Source organism: Scyliorhinus canicula, chromosome 13, assembly GCF_902713615.1.
Source record: "Scyliorhinus canicula chromosome 13, sScyCan1.1, whole genome shotgun sequence".
Lineage (NCBI taxonomy): Eukaryota > Metazoa > Chordata > Chondrichthyes > Carcharhiniformes > Scyliorhinidae > Scyliorhinus > Scyliorhinus canicula.
The window spans coordinates 24,760,316-24,774,895 of record NC_052158.1 but is presented as its reverse complement, the minus strand read 5'-3'; the positions used below and the strand labels follow the sequence as shown (position 1 = coordinate 24,774,895).

At 46.2% G+C, this 14,580-nt stretch overlaps 1 protein-coding gene across 1 annotated transcript in view; it reads right to left on the bottom strand.

Annotated features, from left to right (window-relative positions):
• LOC119976764 (spindle pole body component 110-like) overlaps window positions 1–14,580 on the bottom strand; it is a 546,263-nt gene that overhangs the window by 514,230 nt on the left and 17,453 nt on the right. Inside the window, exons 4-5 of the mRNA XM_038817508.1 lie at window positions 11,496–11,522; window positions 9,766–9,786 (exon numbers count right to left, since the gene is read on the bottom strand). Of these exons, the coding sequence (XP_038673436.1) occupies window positions 9,766–9,786; window positions 11,496–11,522 (48 nt within the window). The remainder of the gene's footprint in view (window positions 1–9,765; window positions 9,787–11,495; window positions 11,523–14,580) is intronic.

Below are 14,580 nucleotides of genomic sequence, written 5' to 3'. Positions count from 1 at the left end.
AATGGACCCTCAGCCCCTCTTTATGGCCCACCGTATGCACCAACAACTTTACAACTGTCGCCCCCTCTGAGGGGCCATTGGTCCACTGGGAAAATAAGACGGGAAAGATATAGAAGGAACAATGCCGGTTTTAATTGTGGCCATACAGATCACTGGCATCAGGAATGTCCCTTTAGAAGACGGGCAGCAGAAGGAGACAACCCGACCCAAAGGAGGGGGTACCTACTGAGACGAGGACAGACGAGGTACACCGACCTTTCCCAGGCAAACTCTTTCCCAACACGAGATTCAATAGCTAATTTAGTCGTAAGGAGTCTCCAATCGGTCAGGGAACCTATTATCTCTCTTCAGATAGGAGATCAACATTACCCATTTGTAATCGACACTGGAGCAGCCATGTCTTCGGTGCAATCAGAACTTAGCTACCACTATCCCACCACACCAGCATTTGTCGCCGTTCCAAGGTCAGGTGTGTGAGTATCCTATTTCTGATCCGGTGACAGTCACTTAAGAGAACACGCCTACAGATCGTCAGTTTGTGGTGACTACTTGATTGGACTGTAATTTGAAGGCCCCAGATTTACTGTGTATCTTCGTGCTACAGCTAGAGTGCGGAGACGATAGGGTAACGGTTCAATCATGGAGGATGAGACAACAGTGCTATATTTCTATCATTCCCCAGTGGTGGACGTTGGACATTGAACATTCACTGCACCACGTTACCCTGGCCGATGACAGAACCGGACAGAACAGGGAGTTGGAGGACTAAAATCGTCCGTTATTGGGAACGAATGGCCAGTCAACTTTACAGCCAGTCACGGGAAAAGAAGGTAGAGCCGAATTTGTGACAATACCACCACATTTATGGCAACAGTCAGCTAATGTGAGCCCTTATATTACACGTCAAGTCCACGACCAATACCATGCCAAGCATCTGGGGCAGATGGTAAGGAGGACAGTGGACCATTCAGATCCAACAGAGTGCGCACTTCATGTCTTGCCGAACGGCACTTCCATAAAATATTTTGAGGCCCCTGAAACGATTAACACTCAACTCCAGCATCACCTGGCACGTGACATTTTGGAACATGTCAACCCACAGGTCAAGGCAGAATACCCATAACAAGTGGGACAGGCAAATGTTGCACCCATTAAGGTAACAATTAAGGACCATGTAACGCTGCCTGCCTTTCGGCAATAACCCCTGAAACCTCATGCTGCCCCGTCTATAGACAAATAAATCCGAGAACTGTTGCAACAGGGTTTTCTGGTCCCTTGCCAATTGGAATGTAACACCCCCATACTTGCGGTGCCCAAACCAGGCAAACCGGACCAGTACCGGTTAGTACAGGATTTGCGTTCAATCAATTCCACCATGCAGACGTTACATGCTCTCGTCCCTAATCCCGCCCACATACTGGCTCAAATTCCAGCTCGGGCCCCGGTATTCGCCATAGTTGACCTCCAGCACGCTTTCGTTGCCCTTCCACTCGCATCTGAAAGCCATTATTTGTTTGCTTTCACTTACAATGGACATCAGTGTACCTGGGAACGACTGCTTCAGGGGTTCGTCAGCTCACCTACGCTCTTCTCCAGTGTCTGCAGACCCAACTCCAGGCCTTGACATTGAAGCATGGTTCTACTCTCGTGCAGTATGAAGATTAACTATTGGTAGCGAGTCCCAACGAGCCCAGTAACAGGGATTATGTGATCCAGTTATTAAACCACCAAACCTCGTTGGGTTAAATTGTTTCACAATCAAAGGTCCCGGTGGCTCAGGCAAAGGTCAAGTTCTTACGAGCTTTACTTACAGCCACAGAAAGAAGTCTCGAACCCAGTAGGAATGAACACATATGTCAAATCCCCGCCCCTACCACAGCAAAAGAGGTCCGTCATTGGCTGGGTATGGTAAATTACTGTAGGCAGTGGATACCAAACATCACTGTCTATACAAAGCTGCTGACGCCTTACACTAGCAAAGTGGGGAATTTTACTCTCTCCACCGAGGCACTCGAATCCTTCCGATGCCTGAAGTTGGCCTTCTTACAAGCAGTTGTCCTAGGCAAGCCCCTGTACGACCGACCGTTCCAGATATACTGTACTGTTTTGGAAGGGGGTTAAAACGCTGTACTCACCCAGCAACAGGGGATAAGCATTGGCCCGTGGCAATCTCTTCCAAACTTGATCCACTGGTGTTGGGCCACCCTGTTTGCATCCAGATCCTGGCAGCGATACACAATAGTTTGCAGGCTGCTGCCAAACTAACTCTCCAACAGGACATTACGGTGTCGAGGTCCCACTCAGTCATCGCACTGCTGGGGCAGCTGCAGACTCATCATCTTACCGCAGCTCGTCAGAATTGGTATGAAATATACCTATTAAACAATCCACGTCTGACACGTAAATGTTGTACCACTATCAATCCAGCCTGTTTTCTTAGTGGTCCCCCTGAGCATGAAGATGCGCCTGGCAACGACTGTCTCGCCTTGATTCAGGAAGCTACTACGATAAGGGAAGTTTTGAGCGTTATTCCGTTCGATCAACATGACATGATTATGTATGTTGATGGCAGTGCATTAATAAGCCCCACTGGCCGGAGACTTACTGGTTAAGCAATCGTGGATCAGTATGGCCTGACCCGAGAAGCGGCCGCTTTTCAGACCCCTTATTCAGCCCAACAATCCGAAACCTTTGCCCTTACCCGTGCATGTATACTTGGGACAGATCGCCGGGTAAACATATGTACTGTCTCATGATACGCCTTCGGGGTATTTCATGACTTCGGACAACTCTGGAGGAATAGGTGATTGATTACCTCGGCAGGCACGGAGATATCCCACCGGGGTTTAATTAATGACCCACTGCAGGCCCTCCTTATGCCCGCGCAGATTTCCGTCATTAAATGCGTTGCCCATAGAAACGGTAGGACCCCGGTTGTCGTTGGTAATGGACGTGCAGATTGTGCAACGTGGACAGCCGCGCAAACTCAGCAAGTGGTGATGCCTAAAATGTTAAGTCAGACTAAACGTACTGCAGTAAATAGGTCTGCCTCTGATAAGCCAATGCAAACCATGCAGGACGTCATAAGGTTAAAGATGGACGCTCCGGAGAGTGATAAACAAATGTGGAAACGTTTAGGTTGTACATATGATTCTGTTTCTTCTCCATGGACCACGACAGCACATCAGACTTGTATGTCTGATGTGCTAGCATTATTGGTCATCGAATGTGTACACTTTGGAACTCATTGTGGTGCTCAGGCGACGAGTCATTTGTTACTGGACGCTTGGTGGCATCCTAAAATGCATGGGCTGGCCCAGAGTATCAGTAATCGGTGGTTGATTTAGCAGCAATATAACACCCGACAAGATATCACTTGTGGTATGGGGCAAACCCTGTTGCCCACTGGTCTTTTTGAGACGCTCCAGATGGATTACATTGAGTTGGAAAGGTGTCAATGTTAGAAATATGTCTTGGTTATTGTGGATATGTTCAGCAAATGGGTTGTGGCGTATCAAATTACTGATAATAAAGCTGGTACTGTGGTTAAAGTTCTGCTGTGGGAAATCACACCCCGGTATGGAATACCAGCTCAATTAAGTTCTAATAACGGGCCTCATTTTATTGGACAGATTAACAAGGAGTTCTACTCCCTGTTGGGCATACGCCAGCAGTTACACTGTGCGTACAGACCGCAGGCGGCTGGGTTGGCTGAGAGACACATTCAGACCCTCAAAACTAAATTGGCTCAATTAAGAGCAGACACGTGATTGACATGGCTAGGTTGCTCCCCGTTACCCTCTTCCAGCCGCGGGTTACACCTGCGGGACCGGCCCGGCTCTTTCCTGCGGAGATCCTTTATGGTAGGCCTCTTAGAACTCCCTGGAACATGCATGTTCCCAGACTGGTCCAGTTTCACAATGTGACTGAAGAAATGACTACCTATGTTCTAGCCATCACTAAGGTCCTCAAGGAAATCCATGGCCAGGTCAGAGTAGCTCACCCGTCACCGTCCCCATTACATAGCTCGCTTTCAGTGCAGCTTGGTAATTATGTCATGGTCTAAAATTGGACTCAGAAAAGGTTGGAGGCACGATGGGAGGGGACCTTCCAAGTTCTACTTACCAAACTCACTGCAGTTAAAGAGGAGGGGCGGTGTGCTTGGGTCCACCTGCACCATTATAAAAACGTCGGTCACTAACCTGCCTCCCTTATCCAGCACTGTGTTACAGGTGTGGAGCATGATGGGTTGGAAACGGGCCGCCTGTGCAATCTTCAACCTCGCCTCGTTTGGAGTGACATCGGCGGCGGAAATGGAAAAGGGAAATATCATCTATATATGTTACCCCAAACAAACTACAAGGACATTTCACTTATGCAGAGGTGACGTTCTCCGATGCCCACATATACGAGGACATGACATCTACTCATGGGAGATCATCAGGTTAATGGACGATGCAGGACCCATGAAGCAATTGCACCAGTCCCGGCGATGGGAAGGGAACATTGCATGGACATTGCCTTGTTTTTGGAGTACATGTAAATTTGATTTTGGATGTGTTAAGATTGATGCCATAAAGGAAAAGTCAGACCGTGCAGAGAGGGTAGGAAGAGGTTGTGGGAGAAAGAGGAGGACTGGTGAGAGGACGTCGCGTGTGAGAAGGGGGTACAACTAGAATGTAAGGTATCAGGAGATATACTTACTTCATTTAGGACCCAGAATGAGAGAAACGTGGCAAGTATGAATCTCTTCTACCAGATCTACCACCGCATGTATGGCCAGGTACAGGTTGTCTGCTACCCGAGCCCCGCATCGGTGTCTAGGTTATTTTCTGTTTCTCCGCTTTGGGGCACTCCCAAAACAATGGTTCATTGTCAGCGTTCCGGGCCACCGCCCGAGCAAGTCACTCTTCCTTACGATCCGGGTGCAGCACCACCGGCTATTTGCCTTCCCCTTCTTCGGGATAATTCCTACTCACAGTATGATAAGCTTCAATGGTGGAGGGCGTATCTACCAATAGAGACTCGCGGTCGGACGAGAATTGTTTCAGCAGTGAGGGGTACGGCTGTTTGCTGGTAGAGATGGAAACGAATATGACGTGTCTGTTCCGCACTTCCTCGGACGAGGAGGTGTCACGTCCCACAGACGTTCGGCCAATGCGTCTGTTGCAACACCACATGCGTCCCATTGACGGCTGGCCTTCAGCTCCTTTGTGGCTGGGCAAATGTCTCTCATATCACCTTTGGGACTATGGCTTTCTGCATTGCTAGGAGGCCCAAATGGGCGTTCCAAAGCTGGATAAACTGGGCTACTGTGGGATCCCCACTCAAGGGTACAATGGTAGCATTGTGGATAGAACAATTGCTTCACAGCTTCAGGGTCCCAGGTTCGATTCCGGCTTGGGCCACTGTCTGTGTGGTGTCTGCACATCCTACCCGTGTGGGAGTGGGTTTCTTCCGGGTGCTCCGGTTTCCTCCCACAATCCAAAGATGTGCAGGTTAGGTGGATTGGTCATGATAAATTGCCCTTAGTGTCCAAAATCGCCCATAGTGTTGGGTGGGGTTACTGGGTTATGGGGATAGGGCGGAGGTGTTGAGGGTTGCCTGCGACCCGAGCCCCGCATCGGTATCTAGGTTATTTTCTGTTTCTCCGCTTTGGGGCACTCCCCAAAACAATGGTTCATTGTCAGCGTTCCGAGCCACCGCCCGAGCAAGTCACTCTTCCTTACGATCCAGATTCAGCACCACCGGCTATTTGCCTTCCCCTTCTCCGGGATAATTCCCACTCACATTATGATAAGCTTCAACGGCAGAGGGCGTATCTACCAATAGAGACTCGCGGTCGCACGAGAATTGTTTCAGCAGTGATGATTGTAATTACTATCTGCTGGCCCGTGAGAGTGGTATATACGCCATAGTGCAAAGAAAGCGTATCATGGAAGTTCAAGACCTAACCGCTAACATCACTAAATGTATGGATCACATACGGGCCCTCCTGGATGGTAGGGTGCTCTACCCAGGAGCCGGTACAGACTCGATGGGCCGAATGCCTCCTTCTGCACTTAAATTCTATGATACGCTGATATGCTGATTGTGATGCTAGCCTGTGCACGGAGCAAGGATACTACTTTATTTTTAATGACACAGCGACCAACGTTTTGTCACCCCATTTCCCCACCGAATTGCTATCGGGACTCTAGTCCCCACCACAGTACTCTGCCCCTCTGCGTGGATACTGCACAATCACTTGGCGCGCCGGGCAGTCTCAGCAAAATTCTGCAAGAACTGTAAAAAATCTCAGGTTCTGGCATCCAACCGGGGCCACTCATCCGGATGGGGAATTCTGAGCGTCTTGACGCTGGGAGGTGTAGGGGGTTCCTTGGCGGTCAGCAATAGGAATTATTTCATTTGTGGCCTTACCATCCTGGGAAAAGAAACCTTGGGAGCCCTCGGGGCAATAACCAAGGAATTGTCTAAACTGCTGTTGTTTGCCATGCAGAACCGGTATGCTCTTGACTATCTTCTGGCCCGTGAGAGTCGGATATATGCCATAGTGCAAAGAAAGCGTATCATGGAAGTTCAAGACCTAACCGCTAACATCACTAAATTTATGGATCGCATACGGGCCCACCTGGACGGTATACAGGACCCTGGCTCTTGGGTAACTGGGGATTCGGAGGTTTTAAGCACTGGTTCATAAATAAGGTCATGTATTTAGCAGTGGCACTCGGCAGCAACTTTGTGGGCCTAGCCATCCTTAAATGCTTGAGGTAAAATGCAGGATGCACTGGAACAGATAGACGCCCCTAGAATCTTGGCTGTTAGGATCAACGAGGTTGCAGCAGATGACGGGGCGCTGCAAAAAGAATTGGCAATGCAGCGACGAATTTTCTTACATGAGGGGCCGTAGCTACAGATTAGACCAATAGGTTATCATGAAATGATAAAAGGAGGGAAAGGGGAATTGAATAAACGAATGTAATATAAAATTGAATAATTAGTTAGCATAATGTAGAGGATAGAGCCGGTCTAATCGTGTTGAGTTAGCAGACAAAGGACAAAGGTATTGAGCGAAGCATGGCCAGAAATGGGGAGAGGGCAGCCTCGGGCAGAGGATGGTGAAAATAATGCGGGGTAACAAGAGACCCAGTGTTGAGAAATGCGAACTGAGCCAAGCAGGAAATATGGCAAGGTCAGGAGTTGGAGGATGATCTATGGGAATATTGTCTGCGAAAATTGATGCCATTTAAAAGATATGTATAGAGATGTATTTGTCCTCGGTTTCACTTTGTTCTGGGAGCTTCAGGAGACTGTATGTGTTCTGAATCTCTATCGAGCGGGTCAGCGTTGCAAGTTGTTTAAAAATAAATAATACCATACCTACATATCCCTCTCGAATTTTATTGAGACAAAACTGACGCGTAAAGAACTTAATTTGTGAATTCCAGGAGTTGTGGCTCGGACCGGAAGGGAATCTTGTCGTATTGGGCCGGGAGGCTTTTGCCAGTACTGGTTAGGGCTGGGGTGTTTCGTCCGACCAGGTGGCGTCGTGTGGCGCTGCGAGGTTTTACAGAGGGAATATGCTTTCGGAGAGGGATGGTGCGGTTTCAGGTCGGGTAGAAGGGTTGTGTGCTATCTCCAGTGAGGGAACATGGGTTTCAGAATGTCTAGTGGGTTTCGGAATGTCTTTGTCTTCAAATCGTTACTCTGGGGGATAAGTGTTTTATCTTCCTTCTCACTCTTTCCAAGTCACAATCCGGGTAAAGCTGTCGTAACCATCCGAAATTACTTTCTATATTTTTTAAATATAACTTTAAAACACCGAATTACTTTTTGCCAATTAAGGGGCAATTTGGCGGAGCCATTCCACCTTGTCATCACATATTTCGGGTTGTGTAGGTGAAACCCAGGCGGTCATGGGTAAAATCATGCAAACTCTGCACGACAGTGACCCCGAGTCAGGATCGAAACTGGTACTTCAGACATAGGCAGCTCTACTAACCAATTTGTCACTGCACCTCCCCCAATATTAGCATGGTTCAGTTTGTTCCCAATGAAGCGTAATTGTCCAGAAAAAGTCGCACTTCTTGGCTATTGCTGGATAAATACTTACTCCAGAGCATCCGAGTGGGATTCCCAGGGCATCATAGGTGCACATATGAATGCAACACTGGAGAATCTCGAATTGATGGGTCGATGTACATGTGCAAAATGAAAGTATTCCATTGTCTGTACGAAAAGAGTTGCAATTGCACAGTGTCATGCTCCCGCCTCAAATTGCATGTCAGTCTTAATCTATCGTAGTGACAAATGTAGCTCGACCAGGGAAATAAATGCATTGGCGGCAATACCATGTTAGGCAATGAAGGTATGCAGCGGAGAACAGAAAATTGCGTCTCCCCAACGACATTGCACCATCTACAAGTCACAAATCATTAGCGCGATGTGTCGCAGGAAGGCTTCCAAGATACGTGGCGACAGTTTGTTGGCCTGTTCCAAATCATTTTCAGGCCACCAACGAGGTGCAAGTTAAGAATAAAAAAACAAGTTGGATGAGTTACCAAAGATCTGCACAAACTAAGGGGGACAGAGGGGGTGAGAGAAGGAATGGAAGGAAGGTGAAGAAAACACAAAAAGAAGAGACGTGGAGGGAGGGTGTAGCCCCTGAAAATGAAAGTAAAACACAGCTGAAACCACCGGGGGAGGGGAGAAGGGATAAGGGGAGTACACAATGGAAGGAGGAATGGGGAGAGACAATAGACCGACCCAGAGGGCGGCGAAATGTCTATAGGACCAATTCAAAGAAAAACAAAATAAAACATCCGGTATTATAAAGTACATTAACGTGGTAAGAAAAATGTGATGTTTATATACAATTGTGCATAAATCGGAGAAATGCTGATGAAAAGATTACAAAATAAATAAATCAGGGGCACGATGGAAACAATCCTTGTACTTTGATGAGGTCAGCTACAAGCAACTTAAGACTGCCATACGCTGCACCAATAAATGATACCTAGAATATGCACTGCAGCAATTCGACAGGTCTTCCTCTCCAACTTGCAAACCATGCATGTTGCCCTCCTGGAAGGACAAACGCAAATTCTATATAGAATTTACAGTGCAGAAGGAGGCCATTTGGCCGATCGAGTCTGCACTGGCCCTTGGACAGGGCACACTACCGAAGTCCACAACCCCACCCTATCCCCGATGCCCAATAACAGACCCTAACATGTTTTTGACACGGAGGGCAGTTTAGCATGTTCAATAAACCTAACTTGCACAACATTGGTCTCTGGGAGGAAATTGGACCACTCAGAGAAAATCCACGCAGACACAGGAAGAACGTGCAGACTCCGCGCAAACAGTGAAACAAGCCGGGAGTCGAACTTGGGACCTCGCAGCTGTGAAGGAACAGTTCTACCGTGCCGCGCACTGTAAGACGGAAACAGGCACGTTTTGTTCCTGTCACGCAAATTTATCTCTTCATCGCTGTTTCTTCCCGTATTCCAGGTAAATATAAATCTGAAACTCTGTTCCTAATAGTGGGCGAGGTTTACTTTTACCTTATCGGCTGCAACGATTTACTCACCTGTTCATCCCAACTTTCCATACGAAACTATATATGCTGAACAGATTTTGATCTTTTGAGCACCACGAGCTTCCCAGGAAATTGTATTCGAAACAATAAAAAATAAGTCATAATTACAGGAACAATAATCAATGAATAATAAAAAAAAGCATCAGCATCATAATGGTACACACCTTGAACTGATCTCCTTTTTTCTAGAAATCAAAATATCTCCACATATGAACAATTCATATTGGGTTCGGAAAATCATGTATACCAAATTGTATTTCTTATGTATTTTTGATGCAATGTCACCTGACCATCTGTACAACATACATCACCTGAACGCTGAATTTTCTTAACAACGAATATTACACGCCATGCGATGTTTGTGGAATCGCACATCAGATTCAAGAATGTTTATTTTATTGTTTGAAAGTATTCTATCGGACGGTCCTTGCACGTAACTGAAGGAAAAGTTACTCAGGGTTCAAGAATCTATTCATTAATATATGTTCGATGCCTGTTTTAGACAATGTGGCCACATTATTTCCCCTTTCAACGATTCAGTTTTGTTTTCAGCCAGTTTTCTTCTTTCCTTAGCATTATACATGAACTCGTGCTCTTTGCAATCATATGTCAAGTTGCCGTGAGTGTGTTCATCAACAAAAATAAGGTGTGCACTTGTTACAACCCGGACGGGGGTCACTTTATATTGACCATCCGTTTCCCCTTGACCTCTCTGGAATACGATAATCCTCGAAAACAAGGCGGTATTCCCCTTTAGCCATTATCGTATACAATCCGCGACGTGGGGGCATGTCCAAGGGGGAGACTGTTCAAGGAGTGGAGAGTTATTGTTCACCGAGAATAAATCAGTATTGTTGTGTCCTGCCTACCGTTTATTGTGTATTCTCTCTGCACGGATTCTACACTGGTGATGGGAATGGCATGAGGCTGTCTTCAACGTCGAATGCAGAGCACCAGGGTCACTTCGTTTAGGACTCTGGAGGCATCCAATCCGCCGGAAGACATGCCCCACACTGGGAAATTAGAGCAGGGCCATGCGGGTACTGATGACTGGCAATACATTGAACGCATACAGTAGTATTTTTTATACAATTGCAATTTTTAGTACAATTGTTGGGGATTAGCATTAGTCTCGGCTTGTAGAGGACCACCCAATAGCATCATAAAATATTTGACCCACCTTAGGTTTTCCGTCGTCTTTGAAGTAAAAACATTCTAACAGTGTGTTTACGGCGTACATTCGAGGTTGGACCCAGATGGACCCGCAGTTAACCGCGTCCACTACGTCATTGAATATGTTACCCAACAGCGGACTTAATTAAGGAATTTGAAGGCCTATAATTGCAAAATCCAGGAGCTATGCACAGTGGAAGATGTGCGGAATATGAATAGCGATTCTAGAATGTGGGCGTGATCCACTTCTCCAGGAACTCCACAGCGGACACCAGGGTACTTAAAAGATGAAGATCGTGGCCTCCGTCTATAAGTGGTGGCCCGGGATCGATCTTGTCATGGAGCAGATGGCCCTGCATTGTGTACGTTGCCGGGAGAACCAGAAGTTATCACCTGCGGTGCTGTTCGCCCTTGGGAATGGGCGAGTCAGCCCTCTCCCCACCTCCAAATTGCAGGCAAACACTGCTCAGACCACTACCGAGGAACTGCGACAGATCTTCAGTACGCATGGAATCCCCAGGATTCTGGTATCGGAGAACGGGACGACCTGCAGGATTGCAGAATTTGGTACCTTCATGAATACCAGTGGAATTTTCCGTGTACGCAGGCCACTATACCACCCTGCCTCCAGCGTATCAGTTCAATGGCCGCATACATATTAAAATGTTTGGCTGCTGTATGTCCTCATTTATGTCCGTTAGTTATTAATGTGTTGTTGTACCTGAGACCTGTTCATCAAGATCTTCCGCTATGAGGAAAAAAGAACAATAATTACAAATCGTAATGATGCAAAGATATCTTAATGACTGACCATCAGTTGATTTGGTTGTTCAACAATAAATTAATGACTAAAAATGTACATTCCATCACATTTGTATCTCTGTTATCATTGATGTGGGTTCGTTACGGAGCAGGCTCGAGGGGCCAGGTGGCCTACTCCTGCTCCTAGTTCTTATGTTAGCAGCGTATCACGCGTGCGATGACGTAACGATTCTTCTGACTGGCCCTGATATCATTTCCACAGGAACGTGCATTGTTGGAAAATATTCACAAAATTAATACGACGCTTTGTGGCTTCCTGGTATCTGTACTGTTGATAACCAATCTAATGCCACTTGGATTGAAGGGGTTTTAGAATTCCAGCAGGTTTTACTGTTCGACAAGCCAAATGGGACCCGACAGGATACATCCTAAATTATTTCAGTCTGTATATCAAAGGAGGGGTCAGTGTCACAAGACTGCAGGCAAATTCTAAAAATATAGAAAATAATAATAAACTTGAAAGAATTGTCGATAATACAACACTAATTTTTCTCAACTATATTGTACAATAGTTGTACATGCGTGTACTAATTTGTAAGGGTATCAGGCATGATACAGTCTATCTTTCCTGCAATTAACTCAGTAGGTACACCGTCTATGTAAACCAATGGACAGACTGCGGTCAGACACGCCATATTCCCAAATCACAGGAACCAAAGTAACTTCCATGGATGTCTCAGCTATTTCTGGAAGTCCGTCTTAACCCTGTGAGGAAAGTGGTCTCACAAAATCTCTCCCTATCACACCAGGGTTTCTAATAACACGCCTTTGAATATCTTTCCAAACTTCACATTGTCTGAAATGTCTTCATCATGGATTAAGGCATTTTGTTTCTGCAACTCCGTCCGATATCCCTCTGCCCTGTGCCTTGACTTATTTCAAGCTTTCTGTCTCTAACATTTTCTCAGATACTGAGCCATGTCAACAATAAATCGCTAGTTTGCTAGTCCAGTGGAAGGACACACCAACCTATGTGACCTCTTTAAACTCCAACTTCTAACAAGCTAATTGATTAAGAAACATTAAAACAATGTCCTCCGCTGTTTGCAATAAACCTGGCTAAAATGAAGATGGGTCTCGTTCTTGGAGGTTAATGATCACTGCTCCAGGACAACAGTCGGTGTATCATATTGGGCCCAACCATCTTCACTTGATTCTTCAATTACCATACCAGCATCTTCAGAACAAAAGTGGGAACGTTTGTTGTTGTCTGCACAATGATGACTTACATTCATGACTCCTTATATACTGAAGCATCTTATTTCGCAATGGAGCATGATTTGGGCATAACGCAGGTTTGGGTTGACAAGTGGCAAGTAACATTCGCGCAACACAAGTGCCAGGCAATGAGCGTCTGGAACAAGACAGGTTCCAATAATCATCCACTGATTATCATGGCATTATCATCGTTTAATCCAACATTAGTAACATCACGGATGTTACAATTTGCCAGAGCAGGTCAAGAACAGAATCTTGATTAAAGTTATTCTGAGTGAAGAATTTGTTCTGCATACGTTCCTAAATTGCGAAGATCATGCCCTGAGATTGTGACCATTGCTCCAGAAGCCCCAGCCAGGTAAAACACCATCCCTGCATCAAATCCGGCATGTTCTGACAGAACTTAGAAGTTCAAATCGGTTCTCATCTCATTCTTCATAATTCCAGTCAAAATATGATTATTATATCGTATCTCTCCTCAGGTGAGGAAATCGATCCCAACGATCTGATCGGAACTTTAGCTTTGGTTTCTCCAAGTTTCACATTTATCTTGGAGATTTGTACTGTTCCTCGGTCCTCGCTTCACTGAACGAACCTTTATTTTTGAAAATCCTGTTCCTTGGCAGCCTTGGCTTCACATCCTTCTTAGTACGCTCTTCTGTCCCAATTCCTGTTTATTTTTTTGTGCAAATTATTTGCATTTTAATTCGAGACAGGCTTCTTGGGACGATGCAATGATTGATTGATATTTATTGTCACATGCACCGAATACAGCGAAAAGTATTTTTCTGTGGCTAAGGGAACGTACAATGTCCGTACATAGCAGACAGAAAAGTAATCGACAGAGTACATTGACAAATGGAACATCGACAGATAGTTATTGGTTGTAGTGCGAAAAAAAGGGCCAAGCAAGAGCAGCGTAGGGCATCGTGAATAGTGTTCTTACAGGGAACACATCATTCCAAGTGAGAGTCGTTGAGGAGCCTTGTAGCTGAGGGGAAGAAGCTGTTTCGATGTCTGACTGTGCGGGACCAGACTTCTTTATCTTCTGCCTGACGGAAGTGTCTGGAAGAGATAAAACATGGTAGTAAGGAGTCACTGACAATGCTGTCTGCCTTTCTCAGCCGGCAAGAGGTGTATACATAATGAATGGGAGGGTGGAAAGCTTGTGTCATGCTTTGGGCTGAGTTCAACAAACTCTGCATTGTCCTGCCCTTTCTATTAGTATGTATAATTCTGCTTATTTGCCGGTTACCTTGCTCCAACTGTCTCACATTGTACTTACTTTTCTTATTTGGCCCCTTGTTGCAAAGGAAAACTCTACATTTGATACCAAGAACTGCACACTGAGGTTCTCGATGGCAGCAACGTAGATGGTGCTCGGGCAGTTTCACGGCTATCCGGCCGAATTTGGGTTTGCGCTGGGTGTCTAACTGTTCCAATTCTCCCCAAGGAATAGGTCCAATTCTCCCCAAAAAAATCTCATTTAATTTATGGCGGGTTTTGCAGGGAGTTTCCCCCGGCTCTGCTTGCGAGTTCGCAACCTCTATACAATGACCAGCGGCAGGATTCCCTTTATCCGAAAGCCAAAATCGGGAACGGCGATTGGGTAGAGAATTGATCCCGACGCCGACATTGTAGCAGATGCCTGGTTACAATGCTAAACCCTCACCAAACCATCCTCATCGAGATATGCGCCACACGCAATGGCGTTTGAAGATCATTATCGGCCCTTCCGGTGATGCACCACCTCTGGTGAATCAAGT